This window comes from Caretta caretta, chromosome 10, assembly GCF_965140235.1.
Source record: "Caretta caretta isolate rCarCar2 chromosome 10, rCarCar1.hap1, whole genome shotgun sequence".
NCBI lineage: Eukaryota > Metazoa > Chordata > Testudines > Cheloniidae > Caretta > Caretta caretta.
The window spans coordinates 16,685,102-16,712,475 of NC_134215.1; the positions used below are offsets into that span (position 1 = coordinate 16,685,102).

At 41.6% G+C, this 27,374-nt stretch overlaps 1 protein-coding gene across 9 annotated transcripts in view; it reads right to left on the bottom strand.

Moving 5' to 3' along the window:
* The window catches only part of VWA3A (von Willebrand factor A domain containing 3A), a 64,805-nt gene that overhangs the window by 20,004 nt on the left and 17,427 nt on the right, over positions 1-27,374 (bottom strand). For all 9 annotated transcript variants that reach the window (XR_007358731.2, XM_048866086.2, XM_075132714.1 and 6 more), the window contains 8 exons: positions 24,633-24,771; positions 24,439-24,542; positions 17,619-17,699; positions 7,643-7,737; positions 3,646-3,765; positions 2,667-2,741; positions 1,741-1,885; positions 899-1,094 (listed from right to left, as the gene is read on the bottom strand). Coding sequence is in view for 8 of the 9 variants with exons in the window: in XM_048866086.2 (XP_048722043.2) it covers positions 899-1,094; positions 1,741-1,885; positions 2,667-2,741; positions 3,646-3,765; positions 7,643-7,737; positions 17,619-17,699; positions 24,439-24,542; positions 24,633-24,771 (955 nt within the window). In the remaining variant the exon portion in view is untranslated. The remainder of the gene's footprint in view (positions 1-898; positions 1,095-1,740; positions 1,886-2,666; positions 2,742-3,645; positions 3,766-7,642; positions 7,738-17,618; positions 17,700-24,438; positions 24,543-24,632; positions 24,772-27,374) is intronic.

The following is a 27,374-nucleotide window of genomic DNA, read 5'->3' on the forward strand; positions in this document are numbered from 1 at the left end:
AGTATATCGCAACTTGCAGAGCACACAAAAAAATCAACAGAAAAAGAGAAAAAAAAAGTAAAGTGTGTACTTCATAAGGGCTAGATATAATTTAGCCCACACTTCATAAGTAATTAAAAACTTTAAAATGTTTGTCTTTAGAAATGCCTATCTGGAGTTGACTTATGATTACATTAATTTCTAATTAGGTTTTAAAATACTAAAGTACAGAAATCCTGCATCATTATTAAACTTTTATATTGCAGTAGCACCTAGAGGCCTTAACTGGGATGAGCCCTCTGTCGATTTCAGTGCCAGTATAATGTCTTAACACAATGTAAAGGAGAAGCTATTTGTCTCAGGAAACAGTTGCATGTAATAGTGCAGAGATGGGCAAACTATGGCCTGTGGGACCATCCTGCACAGGCTCTGAGCTCCTGGCCAGGGAGGCTAGCCCCCTCTCCTGCAGCCTCAGTTTACTGCGCCGCCGGCACGATGCTCTGGGCGGTGGGGCTGCAAGCTCCTAGGGCAGCGCAGCTTCAGAGCCCGGCCACCGGTGCTCCAGGCAGTGCGGTAAGGGGGCAAGAAGCGGGGGAGGGGAGTGGATAGGGGTTGGGGCGGTCAGAAGGCAGGGGGGAAGTCAGGAAGGAGAGGAGCGGTTGGATGGGGCGGCAGGGGGCAGTTAGGGGCTGGGAGTGGTCAGGGGACAGAGAGCAGGGGGGGTGGGGTTGGATGGGGGGTGGGAGCTGGGCCATGCCTGGCTGTTTGGGGAGGCACAGTCCCCCCAACTGGCCCTCCATACAATTTCAGAAACCCGATGCAGCCCTCAGGCCAAAAAGTTTGCTCGCCCCTGTAATAGTGCATTACTAACTTGCCCAATAGAGGAGGAATGTATGAAGATGGAAGTTAAAAAACATACCTGTTTCTCCAAACCAATGAAACCTTCCATTGGCCGCATGTGCTATTTCTCTAAACGCGCTGGCAGTTTCATTTGGACTGGCATAGCGGGATGGAATAATGCCATTGGGGTCAAAGCCATTTACACTGAACAGACAAACGTGAAGCTGCAAATCACAACCTCCACAGACATCGGCCATATAAGTATTAACTGTATGCTACAAGACAAAAAGAAAGGCTACCACCATGAACTTCAGAAGAGTGACTATTTTATTGACTTGCAGGGCCAAATTCTCAGCTGGTGTAAATCAATGTCATTCCACTGAAGTCACTATATTGCTTCATACCAACTGAGGATCTGACCCTCAGAGCTTAACTTTAAGTAAATTTACTCTAGAGTTAGTCACAGAATTGATGAGAGATTTCTCCTTATAATTTAAATCCTCTTCTGTCTGGAGAATGATGTGTGGCCTGGCAGAAGTGGACTGTTGTCTTCTCCTGCAGATGGGGAATGGGAGGGCTGATGAAGAGTTGCCAGATAGAGGAAGGAGTGGGCAAGGAAGATCCTGCTGTCACTAGAAAAAGGGATCTACAGTGCCTGTGAGTGCTGGGGGGTGGGTCACACAAAAACATCCAGAACCTTTTGAGATTCACCCAGCAATATTTTCTGCCTTGAGTTATACAGGAATGAATAATTTCAGGAGGCGAAGTCACAGATCCTGGTACCATTGATGGGCTTACTTATATGAAAGACAAGTGTTCTATCACCAAACTACAGAAGGCAGGTGAAAAAAGTTTGAGGTTAATTCTGAATAAGCAATAAATATTTACAAAGAACATGCAAAATTTTGTATTGATACCCACCATCTCCTGGTCAGGAACTCCAGTGGTAAGTAGATAAAGTCCTTGAGATACATGTTTGTCTTTATCTTTGAGGTCTACTTCCACTGCTCTTCTTAGAGCACTCATGAAATTTCTACTGCCTTTGCACTGCAGGCTCAACACCCATCTAGAAAGAGTTTTATACTAATAATCAGAATGCAAAGAATATGCAATAGAAAGACTTTTCTGCAGGAAGCAATAAAACCCACCGTCTCAACTAAAATCTCATGGTGATGCACTGAAATATAGAAATAGCTTTTGAATTATGACACACAGCACAGCCCGATGATACAATGACCCAAGTGGACTGGCCTAATTTTACTGCAGCCCTGGCAAATTAGCAACTCTGAAAAGGGTCAAGGCACAGTTTTAAGGCAGAAGGATTATTAATGCACATTATATAGGAAAGCTGTAATATGAGACTCCATGTTAACTCATAATTCTACACACTCATGCATCAACAGAACTGTTTACTAAATTCCATTCAGTTACATCTGTGCAGATCTTCTGAAGACAATGGGACTGCATAGGTTCAATAAGGGTATAATTTGGCATGCAGAGTGGTACTGGTATTAGGAAAGAAAGAATACAGACTGACTTTCAGCTCTCAGGTTGTATCTGAAGGTTTGGCAGTTAATTTATAAACTACCTTTACACTTCTGAATGGAGCACATATGATATGGAAATAATTTCAACACACTAAATATTAAATGCTATCACGCTGTTGTCACAAGTAATTTTTCAGATTAGAACTACACAAACTATAGGATAGCACACCATAAACTAAACTTTTTACATCTGCAAAATTACTCACTGCTTTGGTTAAACCTGGTTCTATGCTACATTTGTTCTAGGATAAGCACTTTCATTAAATTCATAAATATAAGCAAATTATAATTTGATTGTACCTCCAGGCACTTTGTAAATTTTCTGAATTTGAAGGAACCATTTCTGGTTTCCAAGACTTGATGTCACTTCCAAATCTTTGGAGAAAACAAAACAGAAGTTACATTTTCAAATTATAGCTCTCAAGGGTACAATGTAAATTCCCTAGATAAAATCTAGCATTACAGATGTTTGTCATCTGATATCAGTTTGTATTTCAAACCGTGGAACATTCCACACCTACCTGTGTATTAAGGAATTTAGCATTGTTGTATACTAGGAAAAATAATATCAAAGTTCATACACTATTGTATTTATGTCTCTTGTAAATTGCAAGAGGGATTTTGCAGTGGAGGGACCTGATAAACCCAACTATTTTTTTTAATGTGATGTTTTTTGACACTTTAATTTTGCAACTGTTCCCAGTACTATAATATGTACAGTATTTGTTATCACAGAATCATAGAATATCAGGGTTGGAAGGGACCTCAGGAGGTCATCTAGTCCAACCCCCTGCTCAAAGCAGGGCCAATCCCCAACTAAATCATCCCAGCCAGGGCTTTGTCAAGCCTGACCTTAAAAATATCTAAGGAAAGAGATTCCACCACCTCCCTAGGTAACGCATTCCAGTGTTTTTTTTACACTGTTTTAATGTTTTTGAACATTATCTGGGTTCACTGAAATGTGCAAAATCATGAAGCATAAACATCATAAAGTAGATGATGATCCTTAATTACCAGACTGGCCACCGTATATTTCAACTATTTAAAATAGTGATAAGGGCAAATTAGGGTGTCTTTCATAGGCTATTCTTGTAATTATTCTATCACAAAAAGTTAAATACGGTAAAATATCATCTAAATCAGATAAGACATTGGCAATCTTTAGTAGCTAGTTAGCCACCTTGCATGTCATTTTTCTATTTAGCCACCTGTGTACTGCTTGCTCACAATGTGTTCTAGGTAATTGTTTAAAGAAAAGTATTTTTGATCAGCTACTTACGCTATAATATTGAAGAAATCCTTGTTTGACATTTGTTCTTCAAGTAAAAGTCGCAAGGAATGTTGGATATGAATGATGTACAAGAAATTTGTTACTGAGATATCAACAAGTATAACAACCCTACACAAGGAACACATACCTTAATTAAAAGGGACCCAAATCACAGACAATATTTCTATCACTCTGTTTAGATATTTTAATCACTACTGAATTAATTATTGTTCAAGTTTTGGCCTTAAAAATCTATGAAGTAATAGATTTCTTCCCTCGCACCACTGCAGAACTAGGGTAAAAGAAAACACACTTAGTATGGAATAAGCTAGTCCGCATCCTGGAAACACAGGGACAATTCATGTGATTAATAGGGCTGTCAAATGATTAAAAAAATTAATCGCGATTAATTGCAGTTTAAATTGCACTATAAATATATTTTGATGTTTTTCTAAATTTTCAAATATATTGATTTCAGTGACAACACAGAATACAAAGGGTACAGTGCTCACTGTTATTTTTATTACAAATATTTACACTGTAAAAAAGATAAATAAAAGAAAAGCATTTTTCAATTCACCTCATCCAAGTACTGTAGTGAGATCTCTTTATCATGACAGTGCAATCTACAAATGTAGATTTTTTTGTTTCTTACATAACTCAAAAACAAAACATGCAAATGCCTGTTCTCACTTTCAAGTGACATTGTAAATAAGAAGTGGGCAGCATTATCTCCCGTAAACAAACCTGTTTCTCTTAGCGACTTGGTGAACAAGAAGTAGGACAGAGTCGACTTGTAGGCGCTAAAGTTTTATATTGTTTTGTTGTAGCCAGCATTGCAAGATATTTATGTGCCAGATGCACTAAAGATACATATGTCCCTTCATGCTTCAACCACCATTCCAGAGGACATGCGTCCAGGCTGAAAACGGGCTCTGCTCAAAAACTATCCAAAGCAGTGCGGATCGATGCATGTTCATTTTCACCATCTGAGTCAGATGCCACCAGCAGAAGGTTGATTTTCTTTTTTGGGGTTTGGGTTCTGTAGTTTTCACATTGGAGTGTTACTCTTTTAAGACATTTGAAAGCATGCGCCACACCTCGTCCCTCTCAGAGTTTGGAAGGCACTTCAGATTCTTAAACCTTTGGTCGAGTGATATAGCTATCTTTAGAAATCTCACATTGGTACCTTCTTTGCATTTTGTCAAATCTGTAGTGAAAGTGTTCTTAAAATGAAGAACATGTGCTGGGTCATCATCCGAGACTGCTATAACATGAAATAGATGGCAGAATGCAGGTAAAACAGAGAAGGCGACATACGATTCTCCCCCAAGGAGTTTAGTCACAAAATTCATTAATTAATTATTTTTTTAACGAGCATCATCAGCATGGAAGCATGTTCTCTGGAATGGTGGCTGAAGCATGAAGGAGTATACGAATCTTTAGCATATCTGGCACGTAAAGACCTTGCAATGCTGACTACAAAAGATCCATGTGAACGCCGGTTCACGCTTTCAGGTGACATTGTAAGCAAGCGGGCATCATTATCTCCTGTAAATGGAATCAAACATGTTTGTCTTAGCGATTGGCTGAACAAGAAGTAAGAGTAAATGGACTTGTAAGCCCTAAAGTTTTACATTGTTTTGTTTTTGAGTGCAGTTATGTAACAAAAAAAAAAAATCTACATTTGTAAGTTGCACTTTCATGATAAAGAGATTGCACTACAGTACTTGTATGAGGTGAAATGAAAAATACTATTTCTTTTGTTTATCATTTTTACAGTGCAAATATTTGTAATAAAAATAATATAAAGTGAGCACTGTACACTTTGTATTCTGTGTTGTAATGGAAATAAATATATTTGAAAATATAGAAAAACATCCACAATATTTAATAGGTAATTAATTTATTGAATTGGTATTCTATTGTTTAACAGTGTGATTAATTGAGATTAATCACAGTTAATTTTTTAAAGCACAATTAACTTTTTGAGTTAATCACGTGTAACCGTGATTAATCGACAGCCCTAATATTTTTTATATATATACACACACACACACACACACACACACTCTGTGGCAGAGCTCCGACCTTGTCCCCGTGGGTCCCGTGCTTCCAGGCGGTTTATGCTAGCTTCAGAGGCTCACTGCAACCCTCCACGTAGGCCTTCTCTCTCTAGGGCCAGGGACACAGTCTACTGAGCCCTTTTCATCCTAAGCCAGCAAGGAGGTTGGTGAGAGAACTCCCACAGTCTCTGTTGCTCCTACCGCCTCATACCAAAACAGTTTAGCCTCGTGTCCTGACAGGGGCCTGTTTTCCCCTCGCAGGAGGTGTTTCTGTAGTGGTGGGTTGGGGGGAACCCAGGCCCGCCCTCTACTCTGGGTTCCGGCCCAGGGACCCTAATGGTAGTAGCTGTTGGCAGCCAACCTTTCACTGCCAAAGTTGCTACATTTCCCTGGGCCACTTCCCCTCGGCACTCCTGCTTCCCTCTTCTTCTCTCTTACCTTAGGGCTCCCTTACCAATGACTTGAGGGTGTCTTCATTAACCAGCCCTTCAGCCGTACTTCCTCTCCTCTGGCTCCCTGGAGTGAGCCCTTTTATAGTATCAGAGGGGCCTTAATTAGAGTCAGGTGGTCATATTAGCTTAATGGCCTCACCTGACTCTTTGCAGGTTAATTGGAGTCAGGTGTTCTCATTAGCCTGGAGTAGTCCCTGATCTGGTCAGTCAGAGAACAGAAAACTGTTAATCCAGTTGCCAGTATATCTGCCTTCTGCTACTCTGCTGTACCCAACTGTCTATCACAATATTTTATATATATATACATACATAGAGAGAGAGAATATAATTCTCACAGCAAAATGACTGACCAAGTATTATTATTTTATCAACTACAATTGGTTAATAACATAGTAAAAACATCCTGATTGGTTAATAATTAAATCATAGTGTTTTAATATCATGTGCTGCAAAGAGCCACAGAAGACATATTAGAGAGTCATTTGCGGCTTAGGAACCTCAGTCTGAGTATCACTGATTTAGCATTATGTTCGTCAGTGACTGTTTGATTTTAAATAATCACAATCTAACATAATGAGATCAAGCTGTATTATGGTCCTAATCCAGCAAACAATAATGCACATGCCTAATTTTAATCACATGAATAGTCCCTGTAAGTGTTTCCAGGATTGGGCCCTTACTTATTCCACACAGAATGTGTTTTGTTTTACCCTAATGCTGGACCCGGACCCAGGCAATACACCTCAAAAGGTGAGAAGAGTGGTCTCCCACCATTTTTACTGTGGTTCATAATTCCATATACAGTTTTTGGGGAAAAAAGTATTAAGTGTATGAGTGGGGCTGGGTGGAAGATTTGGTGTCTGAGCCTTCACAGTAGGAAGCTTTAACACTAAGTACAGATGGCTCAATGTGCTTTGCAGGAAGAGTCTTAATGTTTTAGCCTTTGTGACCATACACATCAGGCTCTGTTTACATGGGATTTAAGACAGAACATTTCCCAAAGGGTCATTTCTTAGATACCTCAAATTTAAATGTGTATATTAACCGGTCTCATTGAAGCTATGGCTTCTTTTCTAGTATATTTGAACTTTAGTGTCTTTATGGTCCACTGAACGTCCCATCATCAATAATAAAAAGATATAGCTACATGCTGAACAGTACAATATCAGGTTTCAGAGTAGCAGCCATGTTAGTCTGTATTCGCAAAAAGAAAAGGAGTACTTGTGGCACCTTAGAGACTAACAAATTTATTTGAGCATAAGCTTTCATGAGCTACAGCTCACTTCATCGGATGCATTATATCATCATATCAGTTTTCAAAAATGGATACTTAAATTGCATGCACAAGTCACATATCTGCAAATGATGCATTTAGGTGTGTACATTTTTTGTACTGTGTCTCTATGCTCATTTACAGGCACAAAGTTAACACTGCCAAATTAGGATGCCACTTCTGCAACAGGGACCCAGAACGCCCAATATTAATACCTCCGTTCACAAACAGTTCCCCATATTCTTCTGCTAGCAATAGAAAGCCAGTCTATTCGCCTCTCATATGTTCTCACCGTTCTATCAAGCTGTTTCTGTGAACAAAATATAGACAACTGACGAATGGTGGTTTTTAAAATAATCTAAATTAACATGTTTCTATTTCAGACTAAATTTGTATTTCCAAATATTTGTTGACCTAAAAATAGGATAATTGACTATGACAAACTATACACATTTTAGTGAATAAAATCCACGTATTTAAACTGATGGAAATGATCAGTTATGGTAAAGTACCCTTACCCTTCCAGTACCCTTACAGTTCATGTATTCTGTTAAAACATCTGCAAATAAGACACACAGAAAATGATGAAGAAACTAAAAGGGCTCCATGGTTCTCTGACTCTCAATCTCCATTGACCACAGGAATGTCAGATGATAGTTTAGCTTGCTCATAATTGCCCTCTGTGCATTTTAGTTGCTCATCTGTTAATGTCACTTGATGCAATCACATTTCAATCATTTTGGCTATAACTCCATAGTCTTTAAAACTTCCTCATTAGAAGCAAAGTTGTTCCACAGTATATAAAATACTTGATTAATGATAGGGAGGGACACTGATACTATAAGCTTGGCATTTAGGGCACTCACTTGGGAAGCAGGAAACCCATGTTCAAGTTCCTGCCCGAATAACTATTTAATTATTTATAATTAAATAATTAATTATAGTGGCAAAGCTCCATACATGAAGATGGGGAAACAAGACAGTAGGTATCTCTCAGTGGTGGCATTACAGGAGCCAGAGGGGAGTGGGGCCATCGACAGAAACAGAGTTCACACCACGCTTAGCAATGGTAGCCACAGTGCAGTTAGAAAGCATATCTCCAGGAAGCTGGCAGAAATATGGCTGTTACAAGTGCACATGTAGCATGTTTGCACAGTGATCTACAGCAAGTAGACCTATAGTCATGTCTTTCAGCATCACAGAGACCACTAGGTATTCCTCACCCTCAACTCAGAGTCCCTTGCCACTTTCCTTAAATGTGTATTGTTGGGCAATCATTACTAGGGGGTGGGCACTGAAGGGGCCAGGACCCTATGAAGTCAATGACAGACACCTAGGGTACACAGTTCATAGCTCATCAGGATGTTTCAGTATTCACAGAGTGTTCCAAAACCAACAAAAAACAGTGTAGAATCAGCACAAGCACTTGTCCTACAGGAAGGGGTCCACCCAGCCATCTCACCTGTTTCAAAATTTGTATCCACATCCGATCTGCAGACATCGTCCACAGATATCTGCAGCTGCAGATATAAAGCGGATATCCACAGATTTGCAGGGTTCTGCCTGTTTCCATGCTAAACCTCCACATCATCCCTAAGCCAGGGAGCAAGAACTAGGAGAGTAAATTCTGGTATTCAGTGGACTATTAAAACACGAACAAGACTTAATCTACTTCTAGGGTATGACATCAAGAGCATATTTCTCTAAGGATATGTCTACACTGCAGCTATAAGCACAAATAGCAGCTCGTGTAGACATACCTGTGCTAGCTGTACTCTAGCTAGCTCACTAAACCCAGACGTGAGGATGCTGTGGTGCGGGATTCAGCACCTGCTGCACAAGCAAGTGCACACGCAGTGAGTCAGATGGGCTTGTAAAGCTGGTGCTGAAGCCCACACCGTGGTATCCTCACTTCTACTCCTAGAGCTCTAGTGAGAGTACAGGTTCATCAACATGACCTTCCATTCACACTCATGACTGCAGGGTAGACATATCCTAAGTGCTTTGTAGCACCAGTCAGATATTCCATTTGGTCAGTCAATGACAGGAGCAATGGCAGAGGCCAGGCCATATGTTCAACAAGCACCATATTTTTATTTATTAAAATGCAGCCCAAGGCCGTGCAAGGGCACGGAAGTATATTAAAACCATTAGACAAGAATTGGAGGCCACGCTTTTCTCTGGAGAACAATAACAGAAACTACTCTCAGTGAAGAATCACCACCAAGAATTCTGTCAATCATCTACACTGCAATATAAGCCCAGGGTTAGTAGAACTTGAGTTTCCAGACCGTAAGTTTGTTAAAATAGAGCTTGAGTGTCTACACTCATTTGCAACCCCAGGTTAGGTATTCAACCCTAGGTAGCTTCAGTGTCTACACTGCATTATGGGGGTCTGACTCCAACCACCCAAATCCCAGATTTCCTAGTGCCCTCCCAAAATGTGGCTGCTCTAGCCTTTTGTGTATGGTGCAGTGTGGGAAAACTTGACTGTTCACCAAACTTGGCTGTCCAGATGACAAAGAAAGACAGCCCACAGGATTGTGGAATGCTTTTGGGAGACTCCCAGAGCACGAGTCCAGTGGGGCTGCATCTATGCTGCAAAGCAATAGAGCTTGAACCCTGGATCCTGGCTTGACTCAGGCTCAGACCCTCCACACCTGGGGTGTCCTGGGAAACAAACACCTGGAAGGTGATTCAGCATATTATATATATTCTTTACTATATCTCGTATGAACCACTTATCCCATGCCATTGCAGATGTTGTGCACACAACCATCTGAAGAATACTATCAGGCACAACATACAAGGCAAAAGGAGAGTGTCACTGATGGTGAGCCATAGCTGTTTGGGCATACCCTCACAGGTCTTGGCAAAGTTAGTTTCACCCTACTCTCACAAAGTTAGGTTCACAACACCAGGAGCTGATGTACTTGGCTAGATGCAGGACACATCCATCCTTTCCTATGACAACTCCATTTGCAATCCTATGGGGGCAATGGGGAGTCAAGACAGAGGAGACGTGTACTGTTGACATCGCAGACAGTCGGAGGCATCATATAGCTAAGCTCATTACTGCATATTACTGCAGCTAGCAACGCAGAGAGATGAACTTATTACAGGTCATTCAGGGGACAAAGTTATTCCTCAAAGGCTCAGAGTTGTTCACCCACTCAGATGGTCCAAAATCTTAGGGGAGATTTGTGCTTTTTCGCATTGGGAATTTGAGACTCAAAAGTGAGGATTCTGTTGTGGTGGTGTCGATAGAGAATGCTCACTGTTCTTAGTGATGTGGTTTGACACTGATGGCATATCATCTGTGTCCTTTAATGTCAGGTGTGTGTGGTTTCTTTTACTACAGTAAAAGAACTCTTTGGCCTTGTCTATACAAGAAGGTTTTACTGGTAAAGCTCACTTTCAACTGCCACAACCTGGCAAGCACCAACATTTAATATTTTTTGTCTACTAACACCACTCTCCACTTTTGCCAGCATTTTTATTCCCTCTTCCAGAGTGATATAAGCCTACTGTTGGTATGTCTCAATTGGTACAGTAACAATCTGGACAAACATGTATCTGTATGGGTATAAGAAGTCTTCCAGCAACATTCCCACAATTCACCATTCCCTTCAGAAGCGAGCTGTCTAGTAAAAGATTTTGAACTCTGCTACTATGGGGTCCCAGTGGCCAGAAGCATGCCTCTCAGTTCAATCACCAGCACATTGTTTGTGGTCACATCTTTTCCTGTTACTTTTCTCACAGCACTACAAGCATGGTTCCAATCCATTCTAAAGCTGCTGTGTAGTCTAGAGGTTGGTGGGGTGGGAGCAGGGTAAAGATCTTTGAATTTCTAGGGCTGTGGGGAAAGGAGCATGTTCTGGCACAACTATGGCATTATTATAGTAAGAAAGATATATATGCCAACCTTTCAAAAGTGATTCAAATCCAAGGAGAAAACCAGAGATGAGACCCAATGCAAGTCAAAAGAAGAGGAAGGGAGGCAGGTCTACCAAAAGGTCAAGGAGCACAAGAGGAGGTCTGGAGCTTCCCGCAAGCCCTGCTCCTTTATGCACAGCTTGATGCTATATCAAGCAGGGTTGCCTACCTTCACCTCTAAAATGGACTGCAGACACTTCAGCATCCCACAGTGCCCAGGAATCCCTCCCCGCACAGTGGGGATGAGGAAAAGGTGCTTGGCATTGCCAGGAATGTGATGATGATGATGACAGTGAGCTGAGCAATAGCCAGGAGCCGTTTTATATACAACCAGAATCCCAGAAAACTATGCAAGTGCCCAACACATGTGCCATCCCAGTAAGAGGGAGAATTAGCAGAAGTATTGTAAGTAGGACATAAGAAGTAATTCTTCTGCTCTACTCCGCACTGATTAGGCCTCAACTGGAGTATTGTGTCCAGTTCTGGGTGCCACATTTCAGGAAAGATGTGGACAAATTGAAGAAAGTCGAGAGAAGAGCAACAAAAATGATTAAAGGTCTGGAAAACATGACCTATGAGGGAAGATTGAAAAATTTGGGTTTGTTTAGTCTGGAGAAAAGAAGACTGAGAGGGGACATTATAACAGTTTTCAATTACATAAAAGGTTATTACAAGGAGGGAGAAAAATTGTTCTTCTTAACCTCTGAGGACAGGACAAGAAGCAATGGACTTAAATTGCAGCAAGGGCAGTTTAGGTTGGACATTAGGAAAAAATTCCTAACTGTCAGAGTGGTTAAGCACTGGAATAAATTGCTTAAGAACATTTAGTGAGGGCTTTCTGAAAGTCCAAGTACACTATATCCACTGGATCCACACATTTGTTGACCCTCTCAAAGAATTCTAATAGATTGCTAATGCATGATTTCCCTTTTCAAAAGCCCTGTTGAATCTTCTCCAACATATCCTGTTCATCTGTGTGTCTGATGATTCTGCTATTTACTACAGTTTCTACTAGTTTGCCTGGTACTGAAGTCAGGCTTATGAGCCTATAATTGCCAGGATTGCCTCTGGAGCTTTTTTAAAAAATTGGCGTCACTTTAGCTATCTGCCAGTCATCTGGTACAGAGACTGATTTAAGTGATAGGTTACGTACCACATACGGTAGTTATGCAATTTCATATCTGAGCTCATTCACAACTCTTGGGTGATTACCAACTGGTCCTGGTGACTTATTACTGTTTAGTTTATCCATTTGTTCCAAATCCTCCTCTACTGACAGCTCAATCTTGAACAGTTCCTCAGATTTGTCTTCTAAAAAGAATGTCTCAAGTGTGTGAATCTCAGTTACGTCCTCTGTAGTGAAGACTGATCCAAAGAATTCATTTAGCTTCTCCACAACAGCCTTGTCTTCTTCAAGTGCACCTTTACCACCTTGATCATCTGGTGCCCCCACTGATTTTTTGGTACTTTCTCCTTCTGATGTACTTAAATTTTTTTTTTGCTATTAGCTTTTGAGTCTTTTGCTAGATGCTCTTCAAATTCTCTTTTGGTTTGCCTTATTATGCTTTTGCACTTGACATGCCAGAACTTGCATGCCCCCAACTGGCAGTTACAGTTCCTTGGGCTGCTGGCAGAATAGCTGGTTAACCTTTACCCACACAGATTTGGGATGCTGCCACAATTTTACAGAAAATCGTATTAGCAAGAGGTATTTAATCTTTTCCCTGTTACTGTCAGGCCAAGTTGCCTTGGTTGGACCACCATGGTATGGCATATTCCCTTGCCGCTCCGGCACTAGTTCTGTGAGTGGATCACTGGGAAAAACAACGTGGCTGCATACATTCCCAGGCAGCCTCTGGGCCTCTTACACACCTCCTTTCTCTGCCACTTTGTTATCCATCAGATGGATAAATCCTCAAAGATTCACAACTGCTGAAATTCATTCAGTAGTCTTTACTATAATATTTGTGTACGTATTTCATGTCCTGCCCCCTCCCTATTTAAGTGACCCGGTTAAGTACCCCCCACCATCCTGTATGGTCTAAAATGCTTACAATCCACATATAGTTCTGAGGCTAACCACAAATGTATACTGCCCAAGACAGGAAAATCTGAGTAGCTGGTGTAGTTATCTACCATAGAATGCTAAATCCTCAAACCTAACAACTGCTGTTTGTTTAATCTGTTTGTCAGTGACCTTTATGAGGGGAACCTCACCAACACCTGCAGAACATCTGGTAACTATCAGAACCAGACACCCCCTCACACAAAAAGGAGGACACATTTACAGAAATTATTCAGGAGATCAAGACAAATGTGAGGAATGCTAGGGAGTGGTATGAAATCTGCTGGAGGAGACATGAAAGGACAGAGGCACAGAAATACGCTGCTGCTACTGAAGCAGCAGACACCACTGTTGATCAGTGAATATATCAAGGATAACATTGCAGCAGTTCCACCCACTCTAAAGCATGAATAATACTGGCTGCTGATAAGGATCATACACCTCTCCACCCCTGAATCACCCACATTTCTTGCAGTAGTTCCCATTACACTCAATTCCAATAGACAAACAGCATAGGGAACAAAAAGAAATGTTTTGACTAGACATACTGCAATCTGTGATGCATGACCTCCAGTCTGCATGTTAAATTTCACTGTAAATAGTTTATATTATGTGGTTAGTAAATTCAAAGTTGTAAGTAAGCTCTTTTCTCCTTTTGTGAGGCATGTCTTACTGTGTTTTACATAGAGTTCAAGGTTGTTGATAGTTACTGCACACATTTATTGTGTTTTTTGGGGCACTACAGAGCTGTCTGAGGTGGTAGAAAGTACTTCACATAACCAGAAAGGCTTCTATACCACAATAAAAAAATTCAATAAGATATTAAAGCTAGTAATTAATGTGCACTACTAAAAGAATTGCCCTTATGCAATCCTCATTAAAATTTCTAATACAAGTCATATTCATGCATATTATCTAAAGGCAGGCTCAGTCAGCGTACATATTCCATGAGACAATGTCAGGCTACTACCCACTGTCAGAGGATACTCCTAAGCTTTCTTCACCCACACAGTGCTAATGGTGGCACTTTAACTGGCTTACTTTCAGGCTGTTTGAAGGTAGCCGACGGCCTGTCTGTCCACCTCACTTCATCCACCCTAGCATTAGGGTCTCACCCTTGGTCTCACAGATGTTATGCAATCCGCAGCACACAGCAATAACTGTAGGAAAATTTTCCTTGCTGAATTTTAGCCTTGCAATGAAATACCTTCCCTTCAGCCTTCCAAAGACACACTCACATTCATTCTGTAGCTGCACAGGGGATAATAAAACCTTCCCTTATTTCTGTCCAAATTGCTGGTGTTTGGCTTCATAAGCCAGGGAAGCAAAGGGAAGGTAGAGTTACTAAGAATCACAATTGGCATAGAAACTCTGTTAATGTCAACTGGATGTCTGGAAAAAGTGTCCCAGCTTTCAGCTTGTCAAAAAGTCATATATTTCTAAAAATCCCAGGTGGTACGGACTTTTCCAGACCAGCCAACTTTGTGTTGTCTGTACATCAATCCTTGGTGATCCACCAAACTACATAACGATCAAGAAACACCCATTTTATTTACTTGGAGGCTGGTGGTTGGGAGGGCACAGAATGGGGACATGCGTAGTCTACTGTCTCAGCAGTTAAGGAAGCCCGTATTGTTGAATCCATCTATTATTTCCTGCATGTTGCCCTGCCTTACTGTATAGGAGGACATGCTTTATTGCCTTGCATACCTCAGTGAAAACTGCCTGTTGATTTTCCAATGCCAAACTGCTTCCTCACTGACTGACAGCATCCAGGGTTGCAAGTTTCCATATGGTGATTGCCATTCATTTCTGCCTTGCAAGAGCAACTCTCGTCTTGGTGTTTCTGTGCTGTAGGACTCAGGTGAGCTTAGCACATAACTGCAGGGATGTGGAGTTCTGCATCTCAAAGTTCTGGACCCCAGTGCTGATTGACCTAGGTTCACATGACATTCCAATTGTGCCACTTGGTACTCATTGAACGGGAGCACCCTTTGCAGTTGTATGAACGGCTGTAATAGTATAGCCACTACATTCACTGTCCACTCATCTTCAGCTGAGTCTGAGTAGTGCAGCCTTGCAAATACAACAAAGTTTCCTCTCTGTGCCACATCCATGCTGTTATGAGTTTGAAAATGGTGCATGAGAGCAGTAGATTATGTGGCGGAACAATACGAATTGTGTGCATTTAACCCAAATTCCCAAAATTTCCTGAGAGGAATGAGGTATCCCACATATACAGCAGCTGCCTCATAATGCACAGTGACAATTTCCAACAAGGTAGTGTTTCTGAAGGCAGCTCGGAGGACACTGGAATGCTTATCCACAGTACAACGTACCTTTTGCTGGTCTAACTTGATACTGTATGGACATGAGGGATCAGCACAAACAATGAAATGTAAATGCACTCTGCTGAAATAATTGCATTATTCTGGCAAAACTTTTCCTGTTTAAAGTTTCTAGTGTAGATAAGACCTTAAGGCATTCTAAAACCTGAATTACACAGTACCCTGAATTGCACATATAAGGCAAACCAGTGCATCTATGGAAGGGCAAAAATCATGGGTAAAGTCAAGAGGCAAGAGTTCCCTGTTTTCTACTCTAACAGGGCTGGCTACATTGCTCAGAGTGAGCCCTAGCATTTATGCTAGCTAAATTACATTTCATCCAAACAAATGGAAAGGCTATTGTGGGAATGATCACCCAAACCTGTTGAGGCTAAAATGCGACTCACAAATATGATATACAGAGCTCCTGAGGACTATAAAGTGAACATTTCTATGATGGCCCTTTGATGATTATTAACACTTAGCACTTATACAGAACTTTTCATCCATTGATCTCATATTGCTTTACAATGGTAGGTAAGAATTACCCTGATTCATTGATGGAGAAACCGAGGCACAGAAAGGGTAAGTAATTTTCAGGTCACATGGCAAATCAGACTATATTTTGAATTTTGCCTATGTCTCCTGACTGTCTACTATCCTATCACCTGACAATACTGCTTCTCTTTAGGTGTAACAGCAGTACACCTGAAACAAAAATATTCCAGCAGTGCTGGATGCTGTGGAAACATATTCAGAACAGAGCCCATGTTGTAGAAATAAGCAGTGATATGGTGTTCTAAATCTAGACCCATGTGGCATCATGACTCACATCATCTGCTTTTTATTCCTGCAAATTTCCCCTTGATATAGACCGTCCTGTTTCTGTCACTTTCTGCTTCCAAGCTGCCACAGATTGCCCTCAGTGTCCTACACTGATCTGATATTATTAGTTTTTCACCACTGTCCTCAGTCTCCTCTCCCCCAGGTGTTGTGCATCATCTGTTGCTCAGTTGGAAAACCCCGGTAGATCCACTTCATTGGTGATGAAGTGGTAGATCCACTTCACTGAGGAAGCTCTTTATACAATGAACTGTTTTGCAGGGCAAAATTTCCTGTTTAATCTATGCTTTATGAAGCCCTGGAATCAAATTCTTGACCTCAGAATTCTTTGCCTGCCTCTTCTTTCTGCACGTGAGCTGTCTGGGACTGCTATGGTAGCAGGGTGCTCTCTCTTATTGCCATAGACTGCTGCCATATCACACAGCAGTTATCTGAGCTTGTGAGTGCTTTGCTTGCTAAAATGTCCAACGTATGCCCTAGTTTATTTTTTTTGTCTGACCAATGACTGCTAGGCATTCTGCTTTATTGGTCTTGTTTACTTCTCAGACTGAATAGAATGGGGATATACTTGTAATTAAGGTATGAAATTATAGGCGAGGATTGTATTAGGGTGGGTTTGGGTGTTGCTGGTTTTAATACTGTACAGTATGTGTATTTATAGGATACACAGAACACCAGAATAGGATGGAATAATTACTATGTGTTCACAATAACTTGCTGCTGGACAACAAAGCATGTTTGGCACTAGTCCAGCAGTGCTCCTGACAGACCTGTTCCTCTTGTTTAGAATTCTTCATTGTTAGATGAATCTGTTCATATATCCAGCCAGGTTACTGGGTCCTATATGCTGCAGATACACTCAATGACAGCTGTAAGCATCTCGTCTTGTAACCAACTGTGCCTGTGAATCCTCTCTGTTGCTGGCCTTGTCTCAGCGCAGGATAATGACTGAGATGGAATAACTAGGTGTGCATGTAGTACTGAATTGTAGGACCAACTAGACAAATATTAATAACTCACCTGATAGTCATATAATATTGGTGGGTCCACGTGAACATTTTTCACCGTCCCATCATGCCATTCAAACTGCATCATTGCTTTCTGAAAGGATGAGAAAACACTCCGCTGTTTAAAGCAACATGTATGTTGTAAGTTACATAAACATGACATTCTTTCCATTGAGTTTATTAGTGAAGAAATACACAGACTGTAGTTAATGACATTATATGTCTGACTTAAATCCATAAATGTAAGAAAACTAAAAGTCCATGGAGTTTCACCTGCTTACATCAGGGCTGAATTTGGTTCTGTAAGCCTAAGAGGCAGAACACAGAAGGATATTTAAACCTGCACAGATTAGGCATCACAATTTCAAATAAATACTACTTTTTCAGATAAAAATCTACCAGACAACCTCTTTGGACTGGATGTTCTATACAGGATGAAAGCTTTCTGAGCAGGCCACACAATGAGGCATTATACTTTTTAAAAAAAGTTATTTATTTGGGGCCCGTGCTGCAAGGTACTCCTGCAAGAGTATTTGCAACTCCAATGAAGTTCAAGGATGCTCAGAGTATTTAGAATCTCACAAGGTCAGTCCAGAGAAGTTATTTAGAATCATACAACTAGGAATACTGCTCTCTGTGGCAGCAATGCTACACAATTGAAAACAAATATTTTACCTTATTTTTTCATCAGCATACAATGACTTCAGGTAACATGAAAATAACAGAGAGATTTGGATACATATTCACCCAAGGAGACAACGCCTTCCTTCACCCCCCAAAAACCCCATATCAAACCAATCAACCAACCTTTCCCCCTCAAACAACCACCCCCCCAAAAACCCACTTTGGAGAATAAGCTTTACAGTGTCATCAGAGTGTAAAACACAATTTAAAAAATTAGTTTCTGGCAGCCCAACAGAAGTTCCAGAGCTGATGTCCCCTCACTGAAAATGCCCTACCTCTATCCTCAGCCCCGTGCTGTAACCAGGAGGCTAACAGACAATGACAAGGAAGCTTATAAAATACGGGAGAACTAAACAAAATTAGTGTGCCCTTCTCACATGCTGGTAAACCACCCTTGGCACTCAGACGGCCTAGTAGAAACACTGCAAGCTGGGAGGGGTTGCAAGCATTTAGGAGGATAGGATTCAAATCCAAAATGACCTTGACAAATTGGAGAATTGGTCTGAATTCAACAAGATGAAATTCAATAAAGACAAGTGAAAAAAATACTTCACATAGGAAGAAAAAATCAAATGCACAACTATAAGATGGAGAGTAACTGGCTCGATGATAATACTGCTGAAAAGGTTCTGGGGGTTACAGTGGATCACAAGCTGAACGAGAGTCAACAATGTGATGCAGCTGAGAAAGAGGATAATATCATACTGGGATGTATTTACAGGAGTGTCATAAAATCATCAGTTTTAGCTGGTAATGAAGGATGCTTAGGATGGTAATGCAGAGTCCTGCACTTAGGACGGAAGAATCCAATGCACCGCTACAGACTAGGGACCGAATGGCTAGGCAGCAGTTCTGCAGAGAAGGACCTAGGGGTGACAGTGGACGAGAAGCTGGATATGAGTCAACAGTGTGCCCTTGTTGCCAAGAGGGCCAATGGCATTTTGGGGTGTATAAGTAGGGGCATTGCCAGCAGATCGAGGGACATGATCATTCCCCTCTATTCGACATTGGTGAGGCCTCATCTGGAGAACTGTGTCCAGTTTTGGGCCCCACACAACAAGAAGGATGTGGAGAAATTGGAGAGAGGCCAGCGAAGGGCAATAAAAATGATTAGGGGTCTGGAACACATGACTTATGAGGAGAGGATGAGGGAACTCGGAGTGTTTAGTCTACGGAAGAGAAGAATGAGGGGGGATTTGATAGCTGCTTTTAACTACCTGAAAGGTGGATCCAAAGAGGATGGATCTAGACTATTCTCAGTGATAGCAGATGACAGGACAAGGAGTAATGGTCTCAAGTTGCAGTGGAGGAGATTTAGGTTGGATATTAGGAAAAACTTTTTCACTAGTAGGGTGGTGAAACACTGGAATGCGTTACCTAGGTAGGTGGTGGAATCCCCTTCCTTAGATGTTTTTAAGGTCAGGCTTGACAAAGCCCTGGCTGGGATGATTTAGTTGGGATTGGTCCTGCTCTGGGCAGGGGGTTGGACTAGATGACCTCCACAGGTCCCTTCCAACTCTGAAATTCTATGATTCTATGATTAACTGCTTCATCTGGGGAGGACAAAGGAATCGCCAAAGATGCAGAAGGGGTCACATGTTCCTCCAGATGATGATGATGATCAGTACTCTGTACATCCTGTTTGGGATCACAAATACCATGCTGTTGAGGTTGTTGCATTGACTTGGGAGGCTCAACTGTAGGGGAGGCCATCTATTCCTGGATGAGGTGTGGAGGGCGTGCTCAAAAAATATGGTCCCAGATAATGAGGTTGAGGATTTCAAGATACCCAATAAGACCAAGACAGCATACCATATTAGGAAAAACTTTTTCACTAGGAGGGTGGTGAAACACTGGAATGTGTTACCTAGGGAGGTGGTGGAATCTCCTTCCTTAGAAGTTTTTAAGGTCAGGCTTGACAAAGCCCTGGCTGGGATGATTTAGGTGGGGATCGGTCCTGCTTTGAGCAGGGGGTTGGACTGGATGGCCTCCTGAGGTCCCTTCCAACCCTGATATTCTATGATTCTGTGACCATAAGGATATGGCATATGAAATCATGGTGGAGGAATCCAGGGAGTCTGCATTTTGCCTGATCCATGATCCATGTCTCTCACAGCAAGAACAACATCCTGATGTGACCTTCTCTGATTCCTGCTCATGGATTTACTCAGGCAGTATCTGCCATGAAAGAAGGACTTCTGCTATAAGCTAATGAAAAAGACTCCAAAGAGTAAACCTAATCTCTGAAGAACTTTGGGAGGTTCTAGACAATTCTCCCTGAGATATAGATATTGGGTGCTGATGAGGCTGGACGAAGTTAAATCTTCCTTATCAGTACCCTAGGTACTGACAGAGGCTTTGTAGATGTTGGTAATGGTGTCATGTTTAGAAGGTTAGGTTCCAGTGCAATAGTTAAATCCAGATGTTGCAAATGTAGCCAGAGCAGAGGTCGATTGCACTGAAGGAGGCGATATTGGAGGCACTAATACTATGGGGATTAATGTAGATCTCATTTCTCTATGTGGTACCAAGATTTCTGGAACTGACAGAACCACTGTAGTTAGTACTGATGTAGGAGGTTTGGCAACAGACCTCAAATGGTACAGTGCCAGGGCTGAAAAATCCATCTCTTGTTATAGAGTACAACTGAGGTGCAGGTCAGATGTATGATAATTCTTTGACTTCCTCTTAGACTATACTGGGGATGGTGGTAGGTGCTCAGTCATGGTCTTAGATGTCTGCTCTTCTCTCCCACATATAGCTAGAGCAACTGACTGACCCACACAGGCCTGTGCTGCACCATCACTACCTTTAGAAAATGTAAGGTCTTTTGGTAACTGAAGAGACCTAGAGTACTAAGGTTAACATCCCCGATTAAACAGAGCACTAGCCAAATGCTGCTGCAAACACCAGCCACATCTTTCAACCCACAGTTCTCCAAATCAGACACACTCTTCACTGAATGCTCCGAGTAAAATGTTTGTCGAGCACCTTAGCTTTTGAGCATGTTTTGATCTGCAGATGGGGCACTTGTCCAGAATGTGTCCTTCTCTAAGGCAAAAAAAGCATTTAGAATGCCCATTATTTCAGGGCATTGCTGCTTTACATGAAGGGCAGGACTTAAACCCTGGACACCGTCTCACACGTGAGGCTAATGCCTCAGTAGTAATGCTATCTTTAAACAAAAACAAAACACCCACCCCGGCCGCCCCTCCCCAAAGTCAAAACACAATGTAACGGTCCTCACTCGGGGGTTGGTTGGGAAGCGTGGCCTAGTGGTCAGGGCTGTGACCCATGACTGGCAGGGGTTTGGTAGGGGAGCCTGGGCCCTCCCACTCCACCAGGCTCTGACCCAGGGTCCTTTGGGGCTACCAGCAGTCTGGCTACTGAGGCGGCTTAAGGCTGCCATCCCTGGGTCACTTCCTATCTCTGCCCCTACCCCAACCTGGGGGCCAGCTCAGTCCAAGGCTTTCCCCTCCTGAGATAGTCCAAATCAAGAAAGATAAAAAGGGATTACCAATGTCCAAGGTTCATCTGTGGGGGATAGGGGAATTCTTCCCTCTGTGTTTCTGGAGTTGGTCCTCCCTTCCCTCAGAAGGGCCCTTTGGGGCAGTTAGATTAGAGATATTGGCCTTCCCTCTGTTCTCCACTGCAGGAGCCATGGGTTGCAGGTCTGCTCTCTTCCAGGTCTGCCCCCAAATTAGCTGTTTCTGTCTTTTAATTCCTCTACCAAATAGAACATCTGCTGCAGATGTGGTTGGGTGTGGCTGGCTGGGCCCAAAGTAATTCCTGAACAGCTAGTTGCATAGTCTGGGGTTTGTACACCCATTCACACACCACCACCACAAAACCTTTTGTGCCAACAGGCTAGGAAAAAGGAGTGACAAGAAATAACTCACTCTAAACTAGTTCTGTGTTAATCTAACACTAATCCTACACTGACAGTTGAGAACTATGGGGCAGTAGGCAGACCCCACTGCTAAATTCTGTCTCACTGCCACAGGTAGTAAGAAGAAACTGAGAGGTGGTTGGGTCCCTTCTGTCCTTTATGCACTTTGGGGAAGGGGGGAAATGCGTGTGTGTGTGGGCGGGTGCAAGACTGTATGAATGCCATGCCACAATGGACACTGCTTGCCAACACATTGTGTGTGCATGGGGCTCATGTGCAGCTAGAGTGGGATCCATGTGGACAAATACTCAAGAAGCAGTCTTTTCCCTATCTCTTAGATCCACTTCCACTTGCTAATACCCACTGTTAAGATCCAATGTGGAAAACCAGATTAAACCTGCTACAGCATTCAGGGTATCATTTTTTGTGGTGACAGATAACAATCCTTTAGAGTAACTTCATTTAGTTTCCTACAGTCCCATACAATCTTGTTCCGCCATCTTTTTTCTTAATCAAAAATATGGGTAAGGACTGTTTGAAAGTTCATTTATTCCTTCCTGAAACATTTCCACAATGCCCTAAAGAACCTCTTCTCTCTTCACAACTGGTACATGGTATGGGGTCTGTTTAATGGGTTGATTTCCCCCGGTGTCAATCTTGTGCTGAACCAGTGTAGTATAACCTATATCTTTGACAGCATGAGAACAACCCTTGATTCCTAACCTCCGCCCCCAAATTAGACTTTTCTGCTGCTTTTTATTTAAATGTATATTGCTGCACTGGAACAACTCCAACAGAAACTCTGGGAGCTCGCTTTCACCTCTTTCTCCCTTAAAGTTTTCCTCTGTACCAGCTTTTACTAGTTCACATTTAGCAACTGTGATTTTCTCTTTTTCGGTTTTAGTCAGAAACATTCAGTAAATGAACAGGAATCCATTCCTGCTTCAGATTCACAAAAAGTTGGGCAGCTAAAATTCCCACAAAACCCTGGGTCTCAACACAAGTCTCAACCATTCCTTATCTTTCTCTTGCTGGAAAAATACTACAGCACACAGCTGATATTATGGTTTTAGCCCAGGAGTTAAGACAACTTGCTGACTAACATTCCCTAGCATTTTCAAAATGCCTGGTCTCATATCTTATATTTGAGCCCATACTCATAATTCTTCTGTTCCTATTACATATTCAGTAGCCAAATTCCCATTATTGTTTAAATGCTCAGACCTGAAGAAAAAAAAAGTGGGGCTACATCTTACACCTTCTGAATTTTCCCCTTCGTCTTGGTGTCTCCCAATTTACTGAACGGCGTTAGGGACTTTTGCTATATTTTGTGACTCTCCGTTCTGGCTGCCCCTCACTGTTATGTAAGGGGAGGCTGCGCAGGAAGCGGCAAATAAGGAAAAGGCTTGTAGGGCCAGCCAATTAGGGGAAGGTTTATTGGATGAGCCAATCAGGGCCAGGCTGGCCCATATAAGAAGGGGCTGCTGAGCAAAGCGGAGGCGGATAAGATAAGTTGCATATCTGTGTGTGTGTGTATATATCTATCTATATCTATCTTACTATATGTTCCATTCTATGCATCCGATGAAGTGGGCTGTAGCCCACAAAAGCTTATGCTGAAATAAATTTGTTAGTCTCTAAGGTGCCACAAGTACTCCTGTTCTTTTTGCGGATACAGACTAACATGGCTGCTACTCTGAAACAGGCTATAAAAAAGTGTCATTTACAACACCCTGGATGATGTCTTTGGCTCAGATCCAGGTGAACCAGTGCAGTCTATAATTATTTACTCTACTCTGCATTGGAAGCTGCAAACCTTGCAATTGCACTAGTTCAGCCAGCTGGCTTAACTCATCCCACAATACAATGCCCGAGGTTTGGAAAATTACCACACATGGGTGAATAATATCTGGCTAACTCATCTGTGCTGCTTTGAACATTTTAAATCAGTTTTCTGTGGTTACTTATCTAAATTGCCCGAGAAACAGTTTGGTGCATTGGCACAGCAATACTGTAGAAACATTTTAAATATTTCCTTGAAGAATTACAAACATAGCTCAGACATCAGGCTGACTTTGGCATGTCAGTGGTTTTACCTAAGGATGTTTAAAAAGCAAAGAGCACTTGGTTAATAAAGTGAGTTCTGGAGAGGAAAGAGCTGCAGCTTTGTGAAAGTGAACATACATTAAAATTAGTCATCACAATCTTGTGTAACAGATAAAGGAATATGAAGGAGGAGGAACAGGTCCCAAATATTTACCTCATGCAGAGTTGATGACACTGTTTTCTGAAGAATAGGCACAAATTCTTCCACAGATGAAAAAGCGTTAGGAGCCAAAACTTGATAAAGGCTTAATTTCTTGGCTATAACAAACAAGGAAAATGCTAAATGAAATATACACTTATTTTGTAATCCATGCTTCATACCACATTAAGTTCTTTTATATGCAATACCTTTCAATCCATTTGTCTTTAACCAGCCTGCTGAGGTTTTGGCCAGGAAGCTTGGCATTTGTATAACAAGAGGTCCTTCATGCTTCGGAGGCTTGGGTAGGAAACTAGCAGGTGTCAACTTGGTAAATTCTGTGGAAATCTAGACAGATTTTAAAATGCTTTATGTAAATATCAATAATTGTTTTCTCAATTTTAAAACATAGAAGCATACAAATGTAGGGGTGAAAGGGACCTTGTGAGGTCATCTTGTCCAGTCCCCTACACTGAGGCAGGACCAAGTATACTTAAACCGTCCCTGACAGATGTTTGTCCAACCTTTTCTTAAAAGCCTCCAGTGATGGAGATTCTATAACCTCTGTTGGTAACCAGTTCCAGTACTTAATTATGCTTATAATAAGCAATTTTTTCCTAATATCTAACCTAAATCTCCCTTGCTGCAGTTTAAACTAACTACTTCTTGTCCTGTTTCCAGTGGACATGAAGAACAATTGATCACTGTCCTCTTTAAGACTTCTCAGGTCTTTTTAGTCTTCTTTCCTCGAGACTTAACATATGCCCAGTTTTTTAAACCTTTCCTCATAGGTAAGGTTTTCTAAACCTTTTATTAATTTTGTTGCCCTTCTCTGGACTCTCTTCAATTTGTCCACATCCTTCTTAAAGTGTGGTGCCCAAAACTGGACACAATACTCCAGCTAAGGCCTCACCAGTGCGGAGTACAAGTGGTGTATTTACCTCTTGTGTCTTACATACAATGCTCCTGTTAATAGACTCCAAAATTATAATAGCCTTTTTCACAACTGTATCATATTGATGGCTCATGTTCAATTTGTGATCCATTATAACCCCCAGATCCTTTTCAGCAATACTACTGCCAAGCCAGTTTTTCCCCAGTTTGTAGTTGTGTATCAACTTTTCCTTCCTAAATGTAGCACTTGTCTTTATTGAATTTAATCTTGTTGATCTGAGACCAATTCTCCAATGTATCAAGATTATTTTCCCACAGCAGTTTTACATATGCTAAAATGTGAGGTACCAGTTAGTAGCACAGCTAAAAACTGGCAGAATGCTGTAAAAATATTTTGAACATAGATAACATTTCCAATGATCCCTTTTAAAATAGCTTTTGGAGTAGAGCATTCCACTGCATACATTGTGTTAGGCACACTGCAAACCTGTGGATTTCAATGGGATTGCATATTATTACTGCAGCACTAGGGCTCAAAAACTATATATGTTCTTAGCACCTCCATAACTATCAAGGGCTGTACAGAATATATAAAAGGAGCAGAAGTGGTGCCTCTCACTGTGCAGTAGTGTAGAAAGTCATGCTTCTTCAAAATAGTCCAGATGTCAGTCCAAAGACCAGTGTGCCTGCTGGCCAATTCTACAACAATAGGGAGCCATTTGGATTTGTTCTCCATGGGGCAGAGTTTTGCCCCAGTATGCTTATTAAAATCTTACTGTTCTATAAAAATTGAAACAAAATTACAGTTAAATTTCTCAACATTATCTTCTCCTCTGGCTGCTGAACAGGGGTTTCCTCTCAACTACGTTGAGATGTGTTTCCACTACTGCTACATCTGACACTCTTTGGTCAAACAGAAATGGTTATGGTTTAAAAACACACCCAGCTAATACTTTCTTGCAAACAAAGTACATCATTTCACTTAAACAGTCTCCATGCATTTATTTACACTACAGAAAAGAAGTAGGCTTAGGTTTAATTTAGGTTAAGTTTATTCCCTTTGCATCAGAAATATGTATTTACTCTCATCAGTCTCCCTTGACCCCACTTGCTGCTCCAACTAGCCCTCCTTCTCTTTTCCATCTCTAAGCTCACTGAATGCATTGTCTACAACTTCTTTCTGGAGTTCCTCTCCTCTAATTCCATCCTGGACCCTCTCTAGTCTGGCTGCTGCCCCTTGCACTCCTCTGATCAGTCTCTCAACAAAGTCTCTAGTGACCTCTTCTGGGCCAAAGCTCAGGACCAATACTTCATACTCATCCTCCTCAACCTGTCAGCTGCCTTCAACCCATGCTTTTTTCTCTTGAAGTTTTATCCTCCTTCAGCTTTTTTAACTCCATCCTCTCCTGGTTCTCCTCCTACCTCTCTAATTGCTTTTTCAGTGTCTTATCTGGAGAATCCTCCTCATCCTTCCCCTCCAACTTTCTGTGGGGTCCTAAAGGGCTCCGCCCTTGGTCCCCTCTCTCATCTCCCTCTCCAATTTATCTCTGGGTAATCACATTAATAAAACACCTCTGCAACTATCATCTCAATGCTGACCACACACAGATCTACCTTTCTACTGTCTCCTTTTATCCAAATTAAAATCTCTGCCTGTCTTTCTAACATCTCCTTGTGGATATTTAGCTGTCAGTTTAAGCTCAACAGCTTCAATGGGGCCCTGATCCAGGACAGGGGCTCCAAGGTGTTATATTTGCAAAACAGATAGAGATAGCTAGATGTAAAGTAGGGTCTGAATGAATGCTTCTCTGACAGCTAGCTGGGAGGGGGAGAGACTTTGTGTGTATTTATGTAAATACAGTTTGCTCCTGCTCTGCTGAGATATCCAGCAAATAGAGTGGTGTTTTGCTCAAAGGAATCAACTTTGGCTGGTGTGGGTTACAAATCACTTTAGGACTGAATGAAGGGGTAATGAAATGCTGTTACCAATGATGTAATTATTGTAGGAATACAGGGAAGCAGGACTGTGCTTAACCAGTCGCAAATGAGGGGGGGTC